The sequence below is a fragment of the Scyliorhinus torazame genome, unplaced genomic scaffold (assembly GCF_047496885.1).
Source record: "Scyliorhinus torazame isolate Kashiwa2021f unplaced genomic scaffold, sScyTor2.1 scaffold_1526, whole genome shotgun sequence".
NCBI lineage: Eukaryota > Metazoa > Chordata > Chondrichthyes > Carcharhiniformes > Scyliorhinidae > Scyliorhinus > Scyliorhinus torazame.
This window is the reverse complement of record NW_027309253.1, coordinates 23,293-38,582: the sequence shown is the minus strand read 5'-3', so window position 1 is coordinate 38,582 and position 15,290 is coordinate 23,293. Positions and strand designations below refer to the sequence as shown.

General features: G+C 51.8%; 1 protein-coding gene across 1 annotated transcript in view; it reads left to right on the top strand.

Moving 5' to 3' along the window:
* Positions 1-233: 233 nt before the first annotated feature.
* Positions 234-15,290, top strand: part of spag7 (sperm associated antigen 7) — a 38,305-nt gene continuing 23,248 nt past the window's right edge. Inside the window, exon 1 of the mRNA XM_072494923.1 lies at positions 234-355. Coding sequence (XP_072351024.1) covers positions 281-355 — 75 coding nt within the window. The 5' untranslated portion in view covers positions 234-280. The remainder of the gene's footprint in view (positions 356-15,290) is intronic.

The following is a 15,290-nucleotide window of genomic DNA, read 5'->3' as shown; positions in this document are numbered from 1 at the left end:
CTGGGCTGTGGAGCGTGCGCTGGGCTGTGGAGCGTGCGCTGGGCTGCGGAGCGTGCGCTGGGCTGCGGGGCGTGCGCTGGGCTGCGGGGCGTGCGCTGGGCTGCGGGCTGTGGGTATATCAGACACTGTGACCGAACCCTCGGGGAATGTCGACCTATCCTCAGCTCAGCCCTCCGAGCAGCTCCAACACTCGCTGCCCTCTCAGGACTCCGGTTTCACGCTGTGATTTAAATGCTCCAGTTTAAAGTTGCTAAAACAACACCTTCTTTACTCTCTTCATATGTCAGAGCAAGCGGCCAGGCTGAAAAAGATGCAGGAGGAAGACAAGAAACAGAAAGCAGAATTCAGGAAGCGGGTAAGAGATTCCAGAGCGTCAGACATCCTTTGCCCCCCCCCCCCCACATCAATCACTCCCAGCATGGGGTTACATGCAGAGAAAAGCTCCCTCTACACTTTCCCCATCAAACACTCCTAGGACATGTACAGCACGGGGTTAGATACAGAGTAAAGCTCCCACTACACTGTCCCCATCAAACACTCCCAGGACAGGTACAGCACGGGGTTAGATACAGAGTAAAGCTCCCACTACACTGTCCCCATCAAACACTCCCAGGACAGGTGCAGCACGGGGTTAGATACAGAGTAAAGCTCCCTCTACACTGTCCCCATCAAACACTCCCAGGAGAGGTACAGCACTGGGTTAGATACAGAGTAAAGCTCCCTCTACACTGTCCCCATCAAACACTCCCAGGACAGGTACAGCACGGGGTTAGATACAGAGTAAAGCTCCCTCTACACTGTCCCCATCAAACATTCCCAGGACAGGGACAGCATGGGGTTAGATATAGAGTTAAGCTCCCTCTACACTGTCCCCATCGCACACTCCCAGGACAGGTACAGCACGGTTAGATACAGAGTAAAGCTCCCTCTACACTGTCCCCATCACACAATCCCAGGACAGGTACAGCACGGGGTTAGATACAGTGTAAAGCTCCCTCTACACTGTCCCCATCAAACACTCCCAGGACAGGTGCAGCACGGGGTTAGATACAGAGTAAAGCTCCCTCTACACTGTCCCCATCAAACACTCCCAGGAGAGGTACAGCACGGGGTTAGATACAGAGTAAAGCTCCCTCTACACTGTCCCCATCAAACACTCCCAGGACAGGTACAGCACGGGGTTAGATACAGAGTAAAGCTCCCTCTACACTGTCCCCATCAAACATTCCCAGGACAGGGACAGCATGGGGTTAGATATAGAGTTAAGCTCCCTCTACACTGTCCCCATCGCACACTCCCAGGACAGGTACAGCACGGTTAGATACAGAGTAAAGCTCCCTCTACACTGTCCCCATCACACAATCCCAGGACAGGTACAGCACGGGGTTAGATACAGTGTAAAGCTCCCTCTACACTGTCCCCATCAAACACTCCCAGGATAGGTACAGCACGGGATTAGATACAGAGTAAAGCTCCCTCCACACTGTCCCCATCAAACACTTCCAGGACAGGTACAGCACGGGGTTAGATACAGAGTAAAACACCCTCTACACTGTCCCCATCAAACACTCCCAAGACAGGTACAGCATGGGGTTACATACAGAGTAAAGCTCCCTCTACACTGTCCCCATCAAACACTCCCAGGACAAGTACAGCACGGGGTTAGATACAGAGTAAAGCTCCCTCTACACTGTCCCCATCAAACACTCCCAGGACAAGTACAGCACGGGGTTAGATACAGAGTAAAGCTCCCTCTACACTGTCCCCATCAAACACTCCCAGGACAGGTACAGCACGGGGTTAGATCCACAGTAAAGCTTCCTCTACACTGTCCCCATCAAACACTCCCAGGACAGGTACAGCACGGGGTTAGATACAGAGTAAAGCTCCCTTTACACTGTCCCCATCAAACACTCCCAGGACAGGTACAGCACGGTGTTAGATACAGAGTAAAGCTCCCTCTACACTGACCCCATCAAACACTCCCAGGACAGGTACAGCACGGGGTTAGATACAGAATAATGCTCCCTCTACACTGACCCCATCAAACACTCCCAGGACAAGTACAGCACGGGGTTAGATACAGAGTAAAGCTCCCTCTACACTGTCCCCATCAAACACTCCCAGGACAGGTACAGCACGGGGTTAGATCCACAGTAAAGCTTCCTCTACACTGTCCCCATCAAACACTCCCAGGACAGGTACAGCACGGGGTTAGATACAGAGTAAAGCTCCCTTTACACTGTCCCCATCAAACACTCCCAGGACAGGTACAGCACGGGGTTAGATACAGAGTAAAGCTCCCTCTACGCTGTCCCCATCAAACACTCCCAGGACAGGTATAGCACGGGGTTAGATACAGAATAATGCTCCCTCTACACTGACCCCATCAAACACTCCCAGGACAGGTACAGCACGGGGTTAGATCCACAGTAAAGCTTCCTCTACACTGTCCCCATCAAACACTCCCAGGACAGGTACAGCACGGGGTTAGATACAGAGTAAAGCTCCCTTTACACTGTCCCCATCAAACACTCCCAGGACAGGTACAGCACGGTGTTAGATACAGAGTAAAGCTCCCTCTACACTGACCCCATCAAACACTCCCAGGACAGGTACAGCACGGGGTTAGATACAGAATAATGCTCCCTCTACACTGACCCCATCAAACACTCCCAGGACAAGTACAGCACGGGGTTAGATACAGAGTAAAGCTCCCTCTACACTGTCCCCATCAAACACTCCCAGGACAGGTACAGCACGGGGTTAGATCCACAGTAAAGCTTCCTCTACACTGTCCCCATCAAACACTCCCAGGACAGGTACAGCACAGGGTTAGATACAGAGTAAAGCTCCCTTTACACTGTCCCCATCAAACACTCCCAGGACAGGTACAGCACGGGGTTAGATACAGAGTAAAGCTCCCTCTACGCTGTCCCCATCAAACACTCCCAGGACAGGTATAGCACGGGGTTAGATACAGAATAATGCTCCCTCTACACTGACCCCATCAAACACTCCCAGGACAGGTACAGCACGGGGTTAGATACAGAGTAAAGCTTCCTCCACACTGTCCCCATCAAACACTCCCAGGAAAGGTACGGCACGGGGTTAGATACAGAGTAAAGCTCCCTCTACACTGTCCCCATCAAACCCTCCCAGGACAGATACAGCACGGGGTTAGATACAGAGTAAAGCTCCCTCTACACTGTCCCCATCAAACACTCCCAGGACAGGTACAGCACGGGGTTAGATACAGAGTAAAGCTCCCTCTACACTGTCCCCATCAAACACTCCCAGGACAGGTACAGCACGGGGTTAGATACAGAGTAAAGCTCCCTCTACACTGTCCCCATCAAACACTCCCAGGAAAGGTACGGCACGGGGTTAGATACAGAGTAAAGCTCCCTCTACACTGTCCCCATCAAACCCTCCCAGGACAGATACAGCACGGGGTTAGATACAGAGTAAAGCTCCCTCTACACTGTCCCCATCAAACACTCCCAGGACAGGTACAGCACGGGGTTAGATACAGAGTAAAGCTCCCTCTACACTGTCCCCATCAAACACTCCCAGGACAGGTACAGCACGGGGTTAGATACAGAGTAAAGCCCCCTCTACACTGTCCCCATCAAACACTCCCAGGCCAGGTACAGCACTGGGTTAGATACAGAGTAAAGCTCCCTCTACACTGTCCCCATCAAACCCTCCCAGGACAGGTACAGCACAGGGTTAGGTAGAGAGTAAAGCTCCCTCTACACTGTCCCCATCAAACACTCCCAGGACAGATACAGCACGGGGTTAGATACAGAGTAAAGCTCCCTCTGCACTGTCCCCATCAAACACTCCCAGGACAGGTACAGCACGGGGTTAGATACAGAGTAAAGCTCCCTCTACACCGTCCCCATCAAAAACTCCCAGGACAGGTACAGCACGGGGTTAGATACAGAGTAAAGCTCCCTCTACACTGTCCCCATCAAACACTCCCAGGACAGGTACAGCACGGGGTTCGATACAGAGTAAAGCTCCTCCTACACTGTCCCCATCAAACACTCCCAGGACAGATACAGCACGGGGTTAGATACAGAGTAAAGCTCCCTCTACACTGTCCCCATCAAACACTCCCAGGACAGGTACAGCACGGGGTTAGATACAGAGTAAAGCTCCCTCTACACCGTCCCCATCAAAAACTCCCAGGACAGGTACAGCACGGGGTTAGATACAGAATAAAGCTCCCTCTACACAGTCCCCATCAAACACTCCCAGGACAGGTACAGCACGGGGTTTGATACAGAGTAAAGCTCCCTCTACACTGTCCCCATCAAACACTCCCAGGACAGGTACAGCACGGGGTTAGATACAGAGTAAAGCTCCCTCTACACAGTCCCCATCAAACACTCCCAGGACAGATACAGCACGGGGTTAGATACAGAGTAAAGCTCCCTCTGCACTGTCCCCATCAAACACTCCCAGGACAGGTACAGCACGGGGTTAGATACAGAGTAAAGCTCCCTCTACACCGTCCCCATCAAAAACTCCCAGGACAGGTACAGCACGGGGTTAGATACAGAATAAAGCTCCCTCTACACAGTCCCCATCAAACACTCCCAGGACAGGTACAGCACGGGGTTTGATACAGAGTAAAGCTCCCTCTACACTGTCCCCATCAAACACTCCCAGGACAGGTACAGCACGGGGTTAGATACAGAGTAAAGCTCCCTCTACACAGTCCCCATCAAACACTCCCAGGACAGGTACAGCACGGGGTTCGATACAGAGTAAAGCTCCTCCTACACTGTCCCCATCAAACACTCCCAGGACAGATACAGCACGGGGTTAGATACAGAGTAAAGCTCCCTCTACACTGTCCCCATCAAACACTCCCAGGACAGGTACAGCACGGGGTTAGATACAGAGTAAAGCTCCCTCTACACCGTCCCCATCAAAAACTCCCAGGACAGGTACAGCACGGGGTTAGATACAGAATAAAGCTCCCTCTACACAGTCCCCATCAAACACTCCCAGGACAGGTACAGCACGGGGTTTGATACAGAGTAAAGCTCCCTCTACACTGTCCCCATCAAACACTCCCAGGACAGGTACAGCACGGGGTTAGATACAGAGTAAAGCTCCCTCTACACAGTCCCCATCAAACACTCCCAGGACAGGTACAGCACGGGGTTCGATACAGAGTAAAGCTCCTCCTACACTGTCCCCATCAAACACTCCCAGGACAGATACAGCACGGGGTTAGATACAGAGTAAAGCTCCCTCTACACTGTCCCCATCAAACACTCCCAGGACAGGTACAGCACGGGGTTAGATACAGAGTAAAGCTCCCTCTACACAGTCCCCATCAAACACTCCCAGGACAGGTACAGCACGGGGTTCGATACAGAGTAAAGCTCCCTCTACACTGTCCCCATCAAACACTCCCAGGACAGGTACAGCACGGGGTTAGATACAGAGTAAAGCTCCCACTACACTGTCCCCATCAAACACTCCCAGGACAGGTGCAGCACGGGGTTAGATACAGAGTAAAGCTCCCTCTACACTGTCCCCATCAAACACTCCCAGGAGAGGTACAGCATGGGGTTAGATACAGAGTAAAGCTCCCTCTACACTGTCCCCATCAAACACTCCCAGGACAGGTACAGCACGGGGTTAGATACAGAGTAAAGCTCCCTCTACACTGTCCCCATCAAACATTCCCAGGACAGGGACAGCATGGGGTTAGATATAGAGTTAAGCTCCCTCTACACTGTCCCCATCGCACACTCCCAGGACAGGTACAGCACGGTTAGATACAGAGTAAAGCTCCCTCTACACTGTCCCCATCACACAATCCCAGGACAGGTACAGCACGGGGTTAGATACAGTGTAAAGCTCCCTCTACACTGTCCCCATCAAACACTCCCAGGATAGGTACAGCACGGGGTTAGATACAGAGTAAAGCTCCCTCCACACTGTCCCCATCAAACACTTCCAGGACAGGTACAGCACGGGGTTAGATACAGAGTAAAACACCCTCTACACTGTCCCCATCAAACACTCCCAAGACAGGTACAGCATGGGGTTACATACAGAGTAAAGCTCCCTCTACACTGTCCCCATCAAACACTCCCAGGACAAGTACAGCACGGGGTTAGATACAGAGTAAAGCTCCCTCTACACTGTCCCCATCAAACACTCCCAGGACAAGTACAGCACGGGGTTAGATACAGAGTAAAGCTCCCTCTACACTGTCCCCATCAAACACTCCCAGGACAGGTACAGCACGGGGTTAGATCCACAGTAAAGCTTCCTCTACACTGTCCCCATCAAACACTCCCAGGACAGGTACAGCACGGGGTTAGATACAGAGTAAAGCTCCCTTTACACTGTCCCCATCAAACACTCCCAGGACAGGTACAGCACGGTGTTAGATACAGAGTAAAGCTCCCTCTACACTGACCCCATCAAACACTCCCAGGACAGGTACAGCACGGGGTTAGATACAGAATAATGCTCCCTCTACACTGACCCCATCAAACACTCCCAGGACAAGTACAGCACGGGGTTAGATACAGAGTAAAGCTCCCTCTACACTGTCCCCATCAAACACTCCCAGGACAGGTACAGCACGGGGTTAGATCCACAGTAAAGCTTCCTCTACACTGTCCCCATCAAACACTCCCAGGACAGGTACAGCACGGGGTTAGATACAGAGTAAAGCTCCCTTTACACTGTCCCCATCAAACACTCCCAGGACAGGTACAGCACGGGGTTAGATACAGAGTAAAGCTCCCTCTACGCTGTCCCCATCAAACACTCCCAGGACAGGTATAGCACGGGGTTAGATACAGAATAATGCTCCCTCTACACTGACCCCATCAAACACTCCCAGGACAGGTACAGCACGGGGTTAGATCCACAGTAAAGCTTCCTCTACACTGTCCCCATCAAACACTCCCAGGACAGGTACAGCACGGGGTTAGATACAGAGTAAAGCTCCCTTTACACTGTCCCCATCAAACACTCCCAGGACAGGTACAGCACGGTGTTAGATACAGAGTAAAGCTCCCTCTACACTGACCCCATCAAACACTCCCAGGACAGGTACAGCACGGGGTTAGATACAGAATAATGCTCCCTCTACACTGACCCCATCAAACACTCCCAGGACAAGTACAGCACGGGGTTAGATACAGAGTAAAGCTCCCTCTACACTGTCCCCATCAAACACTCCCAGGACAGGTACAGCACGGGGTTAGATCCACAGTAAAGCTTCCTCTACACTGTCCCCATCAAACACTCCCAGGACAGGTACAGCACAGGGTTAGATACAGAGTAAAGCTCCCTTTACACTGTCCCCATCAAACACTCCCAGGACAGGTACAGCACGGGGTTAGATACAGAGTAAAGCTCCCTCTACGCTGTCCCCATCAAACACTCCCAGGACAGGTATAGCACGGGGTTAGATACAGAATAATGCTCCCTCTACACTGACCCCATCAAACACTCCCAGGACAGGTACAGCACGGGGTTAGATACAGAGTAAAGCTTCCTCCACACTGTCCCCATCAAACACTCCCAGGAAAGGTACGGCACGGGGTTAGATACAGAGTAAAGCTCCCTCTACACTGTCCCCATCAAACCCTCCCAGGACAGATACAGCACGGGGTTAGATACAGAGTAAAGCTCCCTCTACACTGTCCCCATCAAACACTCCCAGGACAGGTACAGCACGGGGTTAGATACAGAGTAAAGCTCCCTCTACACTGTCCCCATCAAACACTCCCAGGACAGGTACAGCACGGGGTTAGATACAGAGTAAAGCTCCCTCTACACTGTCCCCATCAAACACTCCCAGGAAAGGTACGGCACGGGGTTAGATACAGAGTAAAGCTCCCTCTACACTGTCCCCATCAAACCCTCCCAGGACAGATACAGCACGGGGTTAGATACAGAGTAAAGCTCCCTCTACACTGTCCCCATCAAACACTCCCAGGACAGGTACAGCACGGGGTTAGATACAGAGTAAAGCTCCCTCTACACTGTCCCCATCAAACACTCCCAGGACAGGTACAGCACGGGGTTAGATACAGAGTAAAGCCCCCTCTACACTGTCCCCATCAAACACTCCCAGGCCAGGTACAGCACTGGGTTAGATACAGAGTAAAGCTCCCTCTACACTGTCCCCATCAAACCCTCCCAGGACAGGTACAGCACAGGGTTAGGTAGAGAGTAAAGCTCCCTCTACACTGTCCCCATCAAACACTCCCAGGACAGATACAGCACGGGGTTAGATACAGAGTAAAGCTCCCTCTGCACTGTCCCCATCAAACACTCCCAGGACAGATACAGCACGGGGTTAGATACAGAGTAAAGCTCCCTCTGCACTGTCCCCATCAAACACTCCCAGGACAGGTACAGCACGGGGTTAGATACAGAGTAAAGCTCCCTCTACACCGTCCCCATCAAAAACTCCCAGGACAGGTACAGCACGGGGTTAGATACAGAGTAAAGCTCCCTCTACACTGTCCCCATCAAACACTCCCAGGACAGGTACAGCACGGGGTTCGATACAGAGTAAAGCTCCTCCTACACTGTCCCCATCAAACACTCCCAGGACAGATACAGCACGGGGTTAGATACAGAGTAAAGCTCCCTCTACACTGTCCCCATCAAACACTCCCAGGACAGGTACAGCACGGGGTTAGATACAGAGTAAAGCTCCCTCTACACCGTCCCCATCAAAAACTCCCAGGACAGGTACAGCACGGGGTTAGATACAGAATAAAGCTCCCTCTACACAGTCCCCATCAAACACTCCCAGGACAGGTACAGCACGGGGTTTGATACAGAGTAAAGCTCCCTCTACACTGTCCCCATCAAACACTCCCAGGACAGGTACAGCACGGGGTTAGATACAGAGTAAAGCTCCCTCTACACAGTCCCCATCAAACACTCCCAGGACAGATACAGCACGGGGTTAGATACAGAGTAAAGCTCCCTCTGCACTGTCCCCATCAAACACTCCCAGGACAGGTACAGCACGGGGTTAGATACAGAGTAAAGCTCCCTCTACACCGTCCCCATCAAAAACTCCCAGGACAGGTACAGCACGGGGTTAGATACAGAATAAAGCTCCCTCTACACAGTCCCCATCAAACACTCCCAGGACAGGTACAGCACGGGGTTTGATACAGAGTAAAGCTCCCTCTACACTGTCCCCATCAAACACTCCCAGGACAGGTACAGCACGGGGTTAGATACAGAGTAAAGCTCCCTCTACACAGTCCCCATCAAACACTCCCAGGACAGGTACAGCACGGGGTTCGATACAGAGTAAAGCTCCTCCTACACTGTCCCCATCAAACACTCCCAGGACAGATACAGCACGGGGTTAGATACAGAGTAAAGCTCCCTCTACACTGTCCCCATCAAACACTCCCAGGACAGGTACAGCACGGGGTTAGATACAGAGTAAAGCTCCCTCTACACCGTCCCCATCAAAAACTCCCAGGACAGGTACAGCACGGGGTTAGATACAGAATAAAGCTCCCTCTACACAGTCCCCATCAAACACTCCCAGGACAGGTACAGCACGGGGTTTGATACAGAGTAAAGCTCCCTCTACACTGTCCCCATCAAACACTCCCAGGACAGGTACAGCACGGGGTTAGATACAGAGTAAAGCTCCCTCTACACAGTCCCCATCAAACACTCCCAGGACAGGTACAGCACGGGGTTCGATACAGAGTAAAGCTCCTCCTACACTGTCCCCATCAAACACTCCCAGGACAGATACAGCACGGGGTTAGATACAGAGTAAAGCTCCCTCTACACTGTCCCCATCAAACACTCCCAGGACAGGTACAGCACGGGGTTAGATACAGAGTAAAGCTCCCTCTACACAGTCCCCATCAAACACTCCCAGGACAGGTACAGCACGGGGTTCGATACAGAGTAAAGCTCCCTCTACACTGTCCCCATCAAACACTCCCAGGACAGGTACAGCACGGGGTTAGATACAGAGTAAAGCTCCCACTACACTGTCCCCATCAAACACTCCCAGGACAGGTGCAGCACGGGGTTAGATACAGAGTAAAGCTCCCTCTACACTGTCCCCATCAAACACTCCCAGGAGAGGTACAGCATGGGGTTAGATACAGAGTAAAGCTCCCTCTACACTGTCCCCATCAAACACTCCCAGGACAGGTACAGCACGGGGTTAGATACAGAGTAAAGCTCCCTCTACACTGTCCCCATCAAACATTCCCAGGACAGGGACAGCATGGGGTTAGATATAGAGTTAAGCTCCCTCTACACTGTCCCCATCGCACACTCCCAGGACAGGTACAGCACGGTTAGATACAGAGTAAAGCTCCCTCTACACTGTCCCCATCACACAATCCCAGGACAGGTACAGCACGGGGTTAGATACAGTGTAAAGCTCCCTCTACACTGTCCCCATCAAACACTCCCAGGATAGGTACAGCACGGGGTTAGATACAGAGTAAAGCTCCCTCCACACTGTCCCCATCAAACACTTCCAGGACAGGTACAGCACGGGGTTAGATACAGAGTAAAACACCCTCTACACTGTCCCCATCAAACACTCCCAAGACAGGTACAGCATGGGGTTACATACAGAGTAAAGCTCCCTCTACACTGTCCCCATCAAACACTCCCAGGACAAGTACAGCACGGGGTTAGATACAGAGTAAAGCTCCCTCTACACTGTCCCCATCAAACACTCCCAGGACAAGTACAGCACGGGGTTAGATACAGAGTAAAGCTCCCTCTACACTGTCCCCATCAAACACTCCCAGGACAGGTACAGCACGGGGTTAGATCCACAGTAAAGCTTCCTCTACACTGTCCCCATCAAACACTCCCAGGACAGGTACAGCACGGGGTTAGATACAGAGTAAAGCTCCCTTTACACTGTCCCCATCAAACACTCCCAGGACAGGTACAGCACGGTGTTAGATACAGAGTAAAGCTCCCTCTACACTGACCCCATCAAACACTCCCAGGACAGGTACAGCACGGGGTTAGATACAGAATAATGCTCCCTCTACACTGACCCCATCAAACACTCCCAGGACAAGTACAGCACGGGGTTAGATACAGAGTAAAGCTCCCTCTACACTGTCCCCATCAAACACTCCCAGGACAGGTACAGCACGGGGTTAGATCCACAGTAAAGCTTCCTCTACACTGTCCCCATCAAACACTCCCAGGACAGGTACAGCACGGGGTTAGATACAGAGTAAAGCTCCCTTTACACTGTCCCCATCAAACACTCCCAGGACAGGTACAGCACGGGGTTAGATACAGAGTAAAGCTCCCTCTACGCTGTCCCCATCAAACACTCCCAGGACAGGTATAGCACGGGGTTAGATACAGAATAATGCTCCCTCTACACTGACCCCATCAAACACTCCCAGGACAGGTACAGCACGGGGTTAGATCCACAGTAAAGCTTCCTCTACACTGTCCCCATCAAACACTCCCAGGACAGGTACAGCACGGGGTTAGATACAGAGTAAAGCTCCCTTTACACTGTCCCCATCAAACACTCCCAGGACAGGTACAGCACGGTGTTAGATACAGAGTAAAGCTCCCTCTACACTGACCCCATCAAACACTCCCAGGACAGGTACAGCACGGGGTTAGATACAGAATAATGCTCCCTCTACACTGACCCCATCAAACACTCCCAGGACAAGTACAGCACGGGGTTAGATACAGAGTAAAGCTCCCTCTACACTGTCCCCATCAAACACTCCCAGGACAGGTACAGCACGGGGTTAGATCCACAGTAAAGCTTCCTCTACACTGTCCCCATCAAACACTCCCAGGACAGGTACAGCACAGGGTTAGATACAGAGTAAAGCTCCCTTTACACTGTCCCCATCAAACACTCCCAGGACAGGTACAGCACGGGGTTAGATACAGAGTAAAGCTCCCTCTACGCTGTCCCCATCAAACACTCCCAGGACAGGTATAGCACGGGGTTAGATACAGAATAATGCTCCCTCTACACTGACCCCATCAAACACTCCCAGGACAGGTACAGCACGGGGTTAGATACAGAGTAAAGCTTCCTCCACACTGTCCCCATCAAACACTCCCAGGAAAGGTACGGCACGGGGTTAGATACAGAGTAAAGCTCCCTCTACACTGTCCCCATCAAACCCTCCCAGGACAGATACAGCACGGGGTTAGATACAGAGTAAAGCTCCCTCTACACTGTCCCCATCAAACACTCCCAGGACAGGTACAGCACGGGGTTAGATACAGAGTAAAGCTCCCTCTACACTGTCCCCATCAAACACTCCCAGGACAGGTACAGCACGGGGTTAGATACAGAGTAAAGCTCCCTCTACACTGTCCCCATCAAACACTCCCAGGAAAGGTACGGCACGGGGTTAGATACAGAGTAAAGCTCCCTCTACACTGTCCCCATCAAACCCTCCCAGGACAGATACAGCACGGGGTTAGATACAGAGTAAAGCTCCCTCTACACTGTCCCCATCAAACACTCCCAGGACAGGTACAGCACGGGGTTAGATACAGAGTAAAGCTCCCTCTACACTGTCCCCATCAAACACTCCCAGGACAGGTACAGCACGGGGTTAGATACAGAGTAAAGCCCCCTCTACACTGTCCCCATCAAACACTCCCAGGCCAGGTACAGCACTGGGTTAGATACAGAGTAAAGCTCCCTCTACACTGTCCCCATCAAACCCTCCCAGGACAGGTACAGCACAGGGTTAGGTAGAGAGTAAAGCTCCCTCTACACTGTCCCCATCAAACACTCCCAGGACAGATACAGCACGGGGTTAGATACAGAGTAAAGCTCCCTCTGCACTGTCCCCATCAAACACTCCCAGGACAGGTACAGCACGGGGTTAGATACAGAGTAAAGCTCCCTCTACACCGTCCCCATCAAAAACTCCCAGGACAGGTACAGCACGGGGTTAGATACAGAATAAAGCTCCCTCTACACAGTCCCCATCAAACACTCCCAGGACAGGTACAGCACGGGGTTTGATACAGAGTAAAGCTCCCTCTACACTGTCCCCATCAAACACTCCCAGGACAGGTACAGCACGGGGTTAGATACAGAGTAAAGCTCCCTCTACACAGTCCCCATCAAACACTCCCAGGACAGGTACAGCACGGGGTTCGATACAGAGTAAAGCTCCTCCTACACTGTCCCCATCAAACACTCCCAGGACAGATACAGCACGGGGTTAGATACAGAGTAAAGCTCCCTCTACACTGTCCCCATCAAACACTCCCAGGACAGGTACAGCACGGGGTTAGATACAGAGTAAAGCTCCCTCTACACCGTCCCCATCAAAAACTCCCAGGACAGGTACAGCACGGGGTTAGATACAGAATAAAGCTCCCTCTACACAGTCCCCATCAAACACTCCCAGGACAGGTACAGCACGGGGTTTGATACAGAGTAAAGCTCCCTCTACACTGTCCCCATCAAACACTCCCAGGACAGGTACAGCACGGGGTTAGATACAGAGTAAAGCTCCCTCTACACAGTCCCCATCAAACACTCCCAGGACAGGTACAGCACGGGGTTCGATACAGAGTAAAGCTCCTCCTACACTGTCCCCATCAAACACTCCCAGGACAGATACAGCACGGGGTTAGATACAGAGTAAAGCTCCCTCTACACTGTCCCCATCAAACACTCCCAGGACAGGTACAGCACGGGGTTAGATACAGAGTAAAGCTCCCTCTACACAGTCCCCATCAAACACTCCCAGGACAGGTACAGCACGGGGTTCGATACAGAGTAAAGCTCCCTCTACACTGTCCCCATCAAACACTCCCAGGACAGGTACAGCACGGGGTTAGATACAGAGTAAAGCTCCCACTACACTGTCCCCATCAAACACTCCCAGGACAGGTGCAGCACGGGGTTAGATACAGAGTAAAGCTCCCTCTACACTGTCCCCATCAAACACTCCCAGGAGAGGTACAGCATGGGGTTAGATACAGAGTAAAGCTCCCTCTACACTGTCCCCATCAAACACTCCCAGGACAGGTACAGCACGGGGTTAGATACAGAGTAAAGCTCCCTCTACACTGTCCCCATCAAACATTCCCAGGACAGGGACAGCATGGGGTTAGATATAGAGTTAAGCTCCCTCTACACTGTCCCCATCGCACACTCCCAGGACAGGTACAGCACGGTTAGATACAGAGTAAAGCTCCCTCTACACTGTCCCCATCACACAATCCCAGGACAGGTACAGCACGGGGTTAGATACAGTGTAAAGCTCCCTCTACACTGTCCCCATCAAACACTCCCAGGATAGGTACAGCACGGGGTTAGATACAGAGTAAAGCTCCCTCCACACTGTCCCCATCAAACACTTCCAGGACAGGTACAGCACGGGGTTAGATACAGAGTAAAACACCCTCTACACTGTCCCCATCAAACACTCCCAAGACAGGTACAGCATGGGGTTACATACAGAGTAAAGCTCCCTCTACACTGTCCCCATCAAACACTCCCAGGACAAGTACAGCACGGGGTTAGATACAGAGTAAAGCTCCCTCTACACTGTCCCCATCAAACACTCCCAGGACAAGTACAGCACGGGGTTAGATACAGAGTAAGGCTCCCTCTACACTGTCCCCATCAAACACTCCCAGGACAGGTACAGCACGGGGTTAGATCCACAGTAAAGCTTCCTCTACACTGTCCCCATCAAACACTCCCAGGACAGGTACAGCACGGGGTTAGATACAGAGTAAAGCTCCCTTTACACTGTCCCCATCAAACACTCCCAGGACAGGTACAGCACGGTGTTAGATACAGAGTAAAGCTCCCTCTACACTGACCCCATCAAACACTCCCAGGACAGGTACAGCACGGGGTTAGATACAGAATAATGCTCCCTCTACACTGACCCCATCAAACACTCCCAGGATAAGTACAGCACGGGGTTAGATACAGAGTAAAGCTCCCTCTACACTGTCCCCATCAAACACTCCCAGGACAGGTACAGCACGGGGTTAGATCCACATTAAAGCTTCCTCTACACTGTCCCCATCAAACACTCCCAGGACAGGTACAGCACGGTGTTAGATACAGAGTAAAGCTCCCTCTACACTGACCCCATCAAACACTCCCAGGACAGGTACAGCACGGGGTTAGATACAGAATAATGCTCCCTCTACACTGACCCCATCAAACACTCCCAGGACAGGTACAGCACGGGGTTAGATACAGAGTAAAGCTCCCTCTACACTGTCCCCATCAA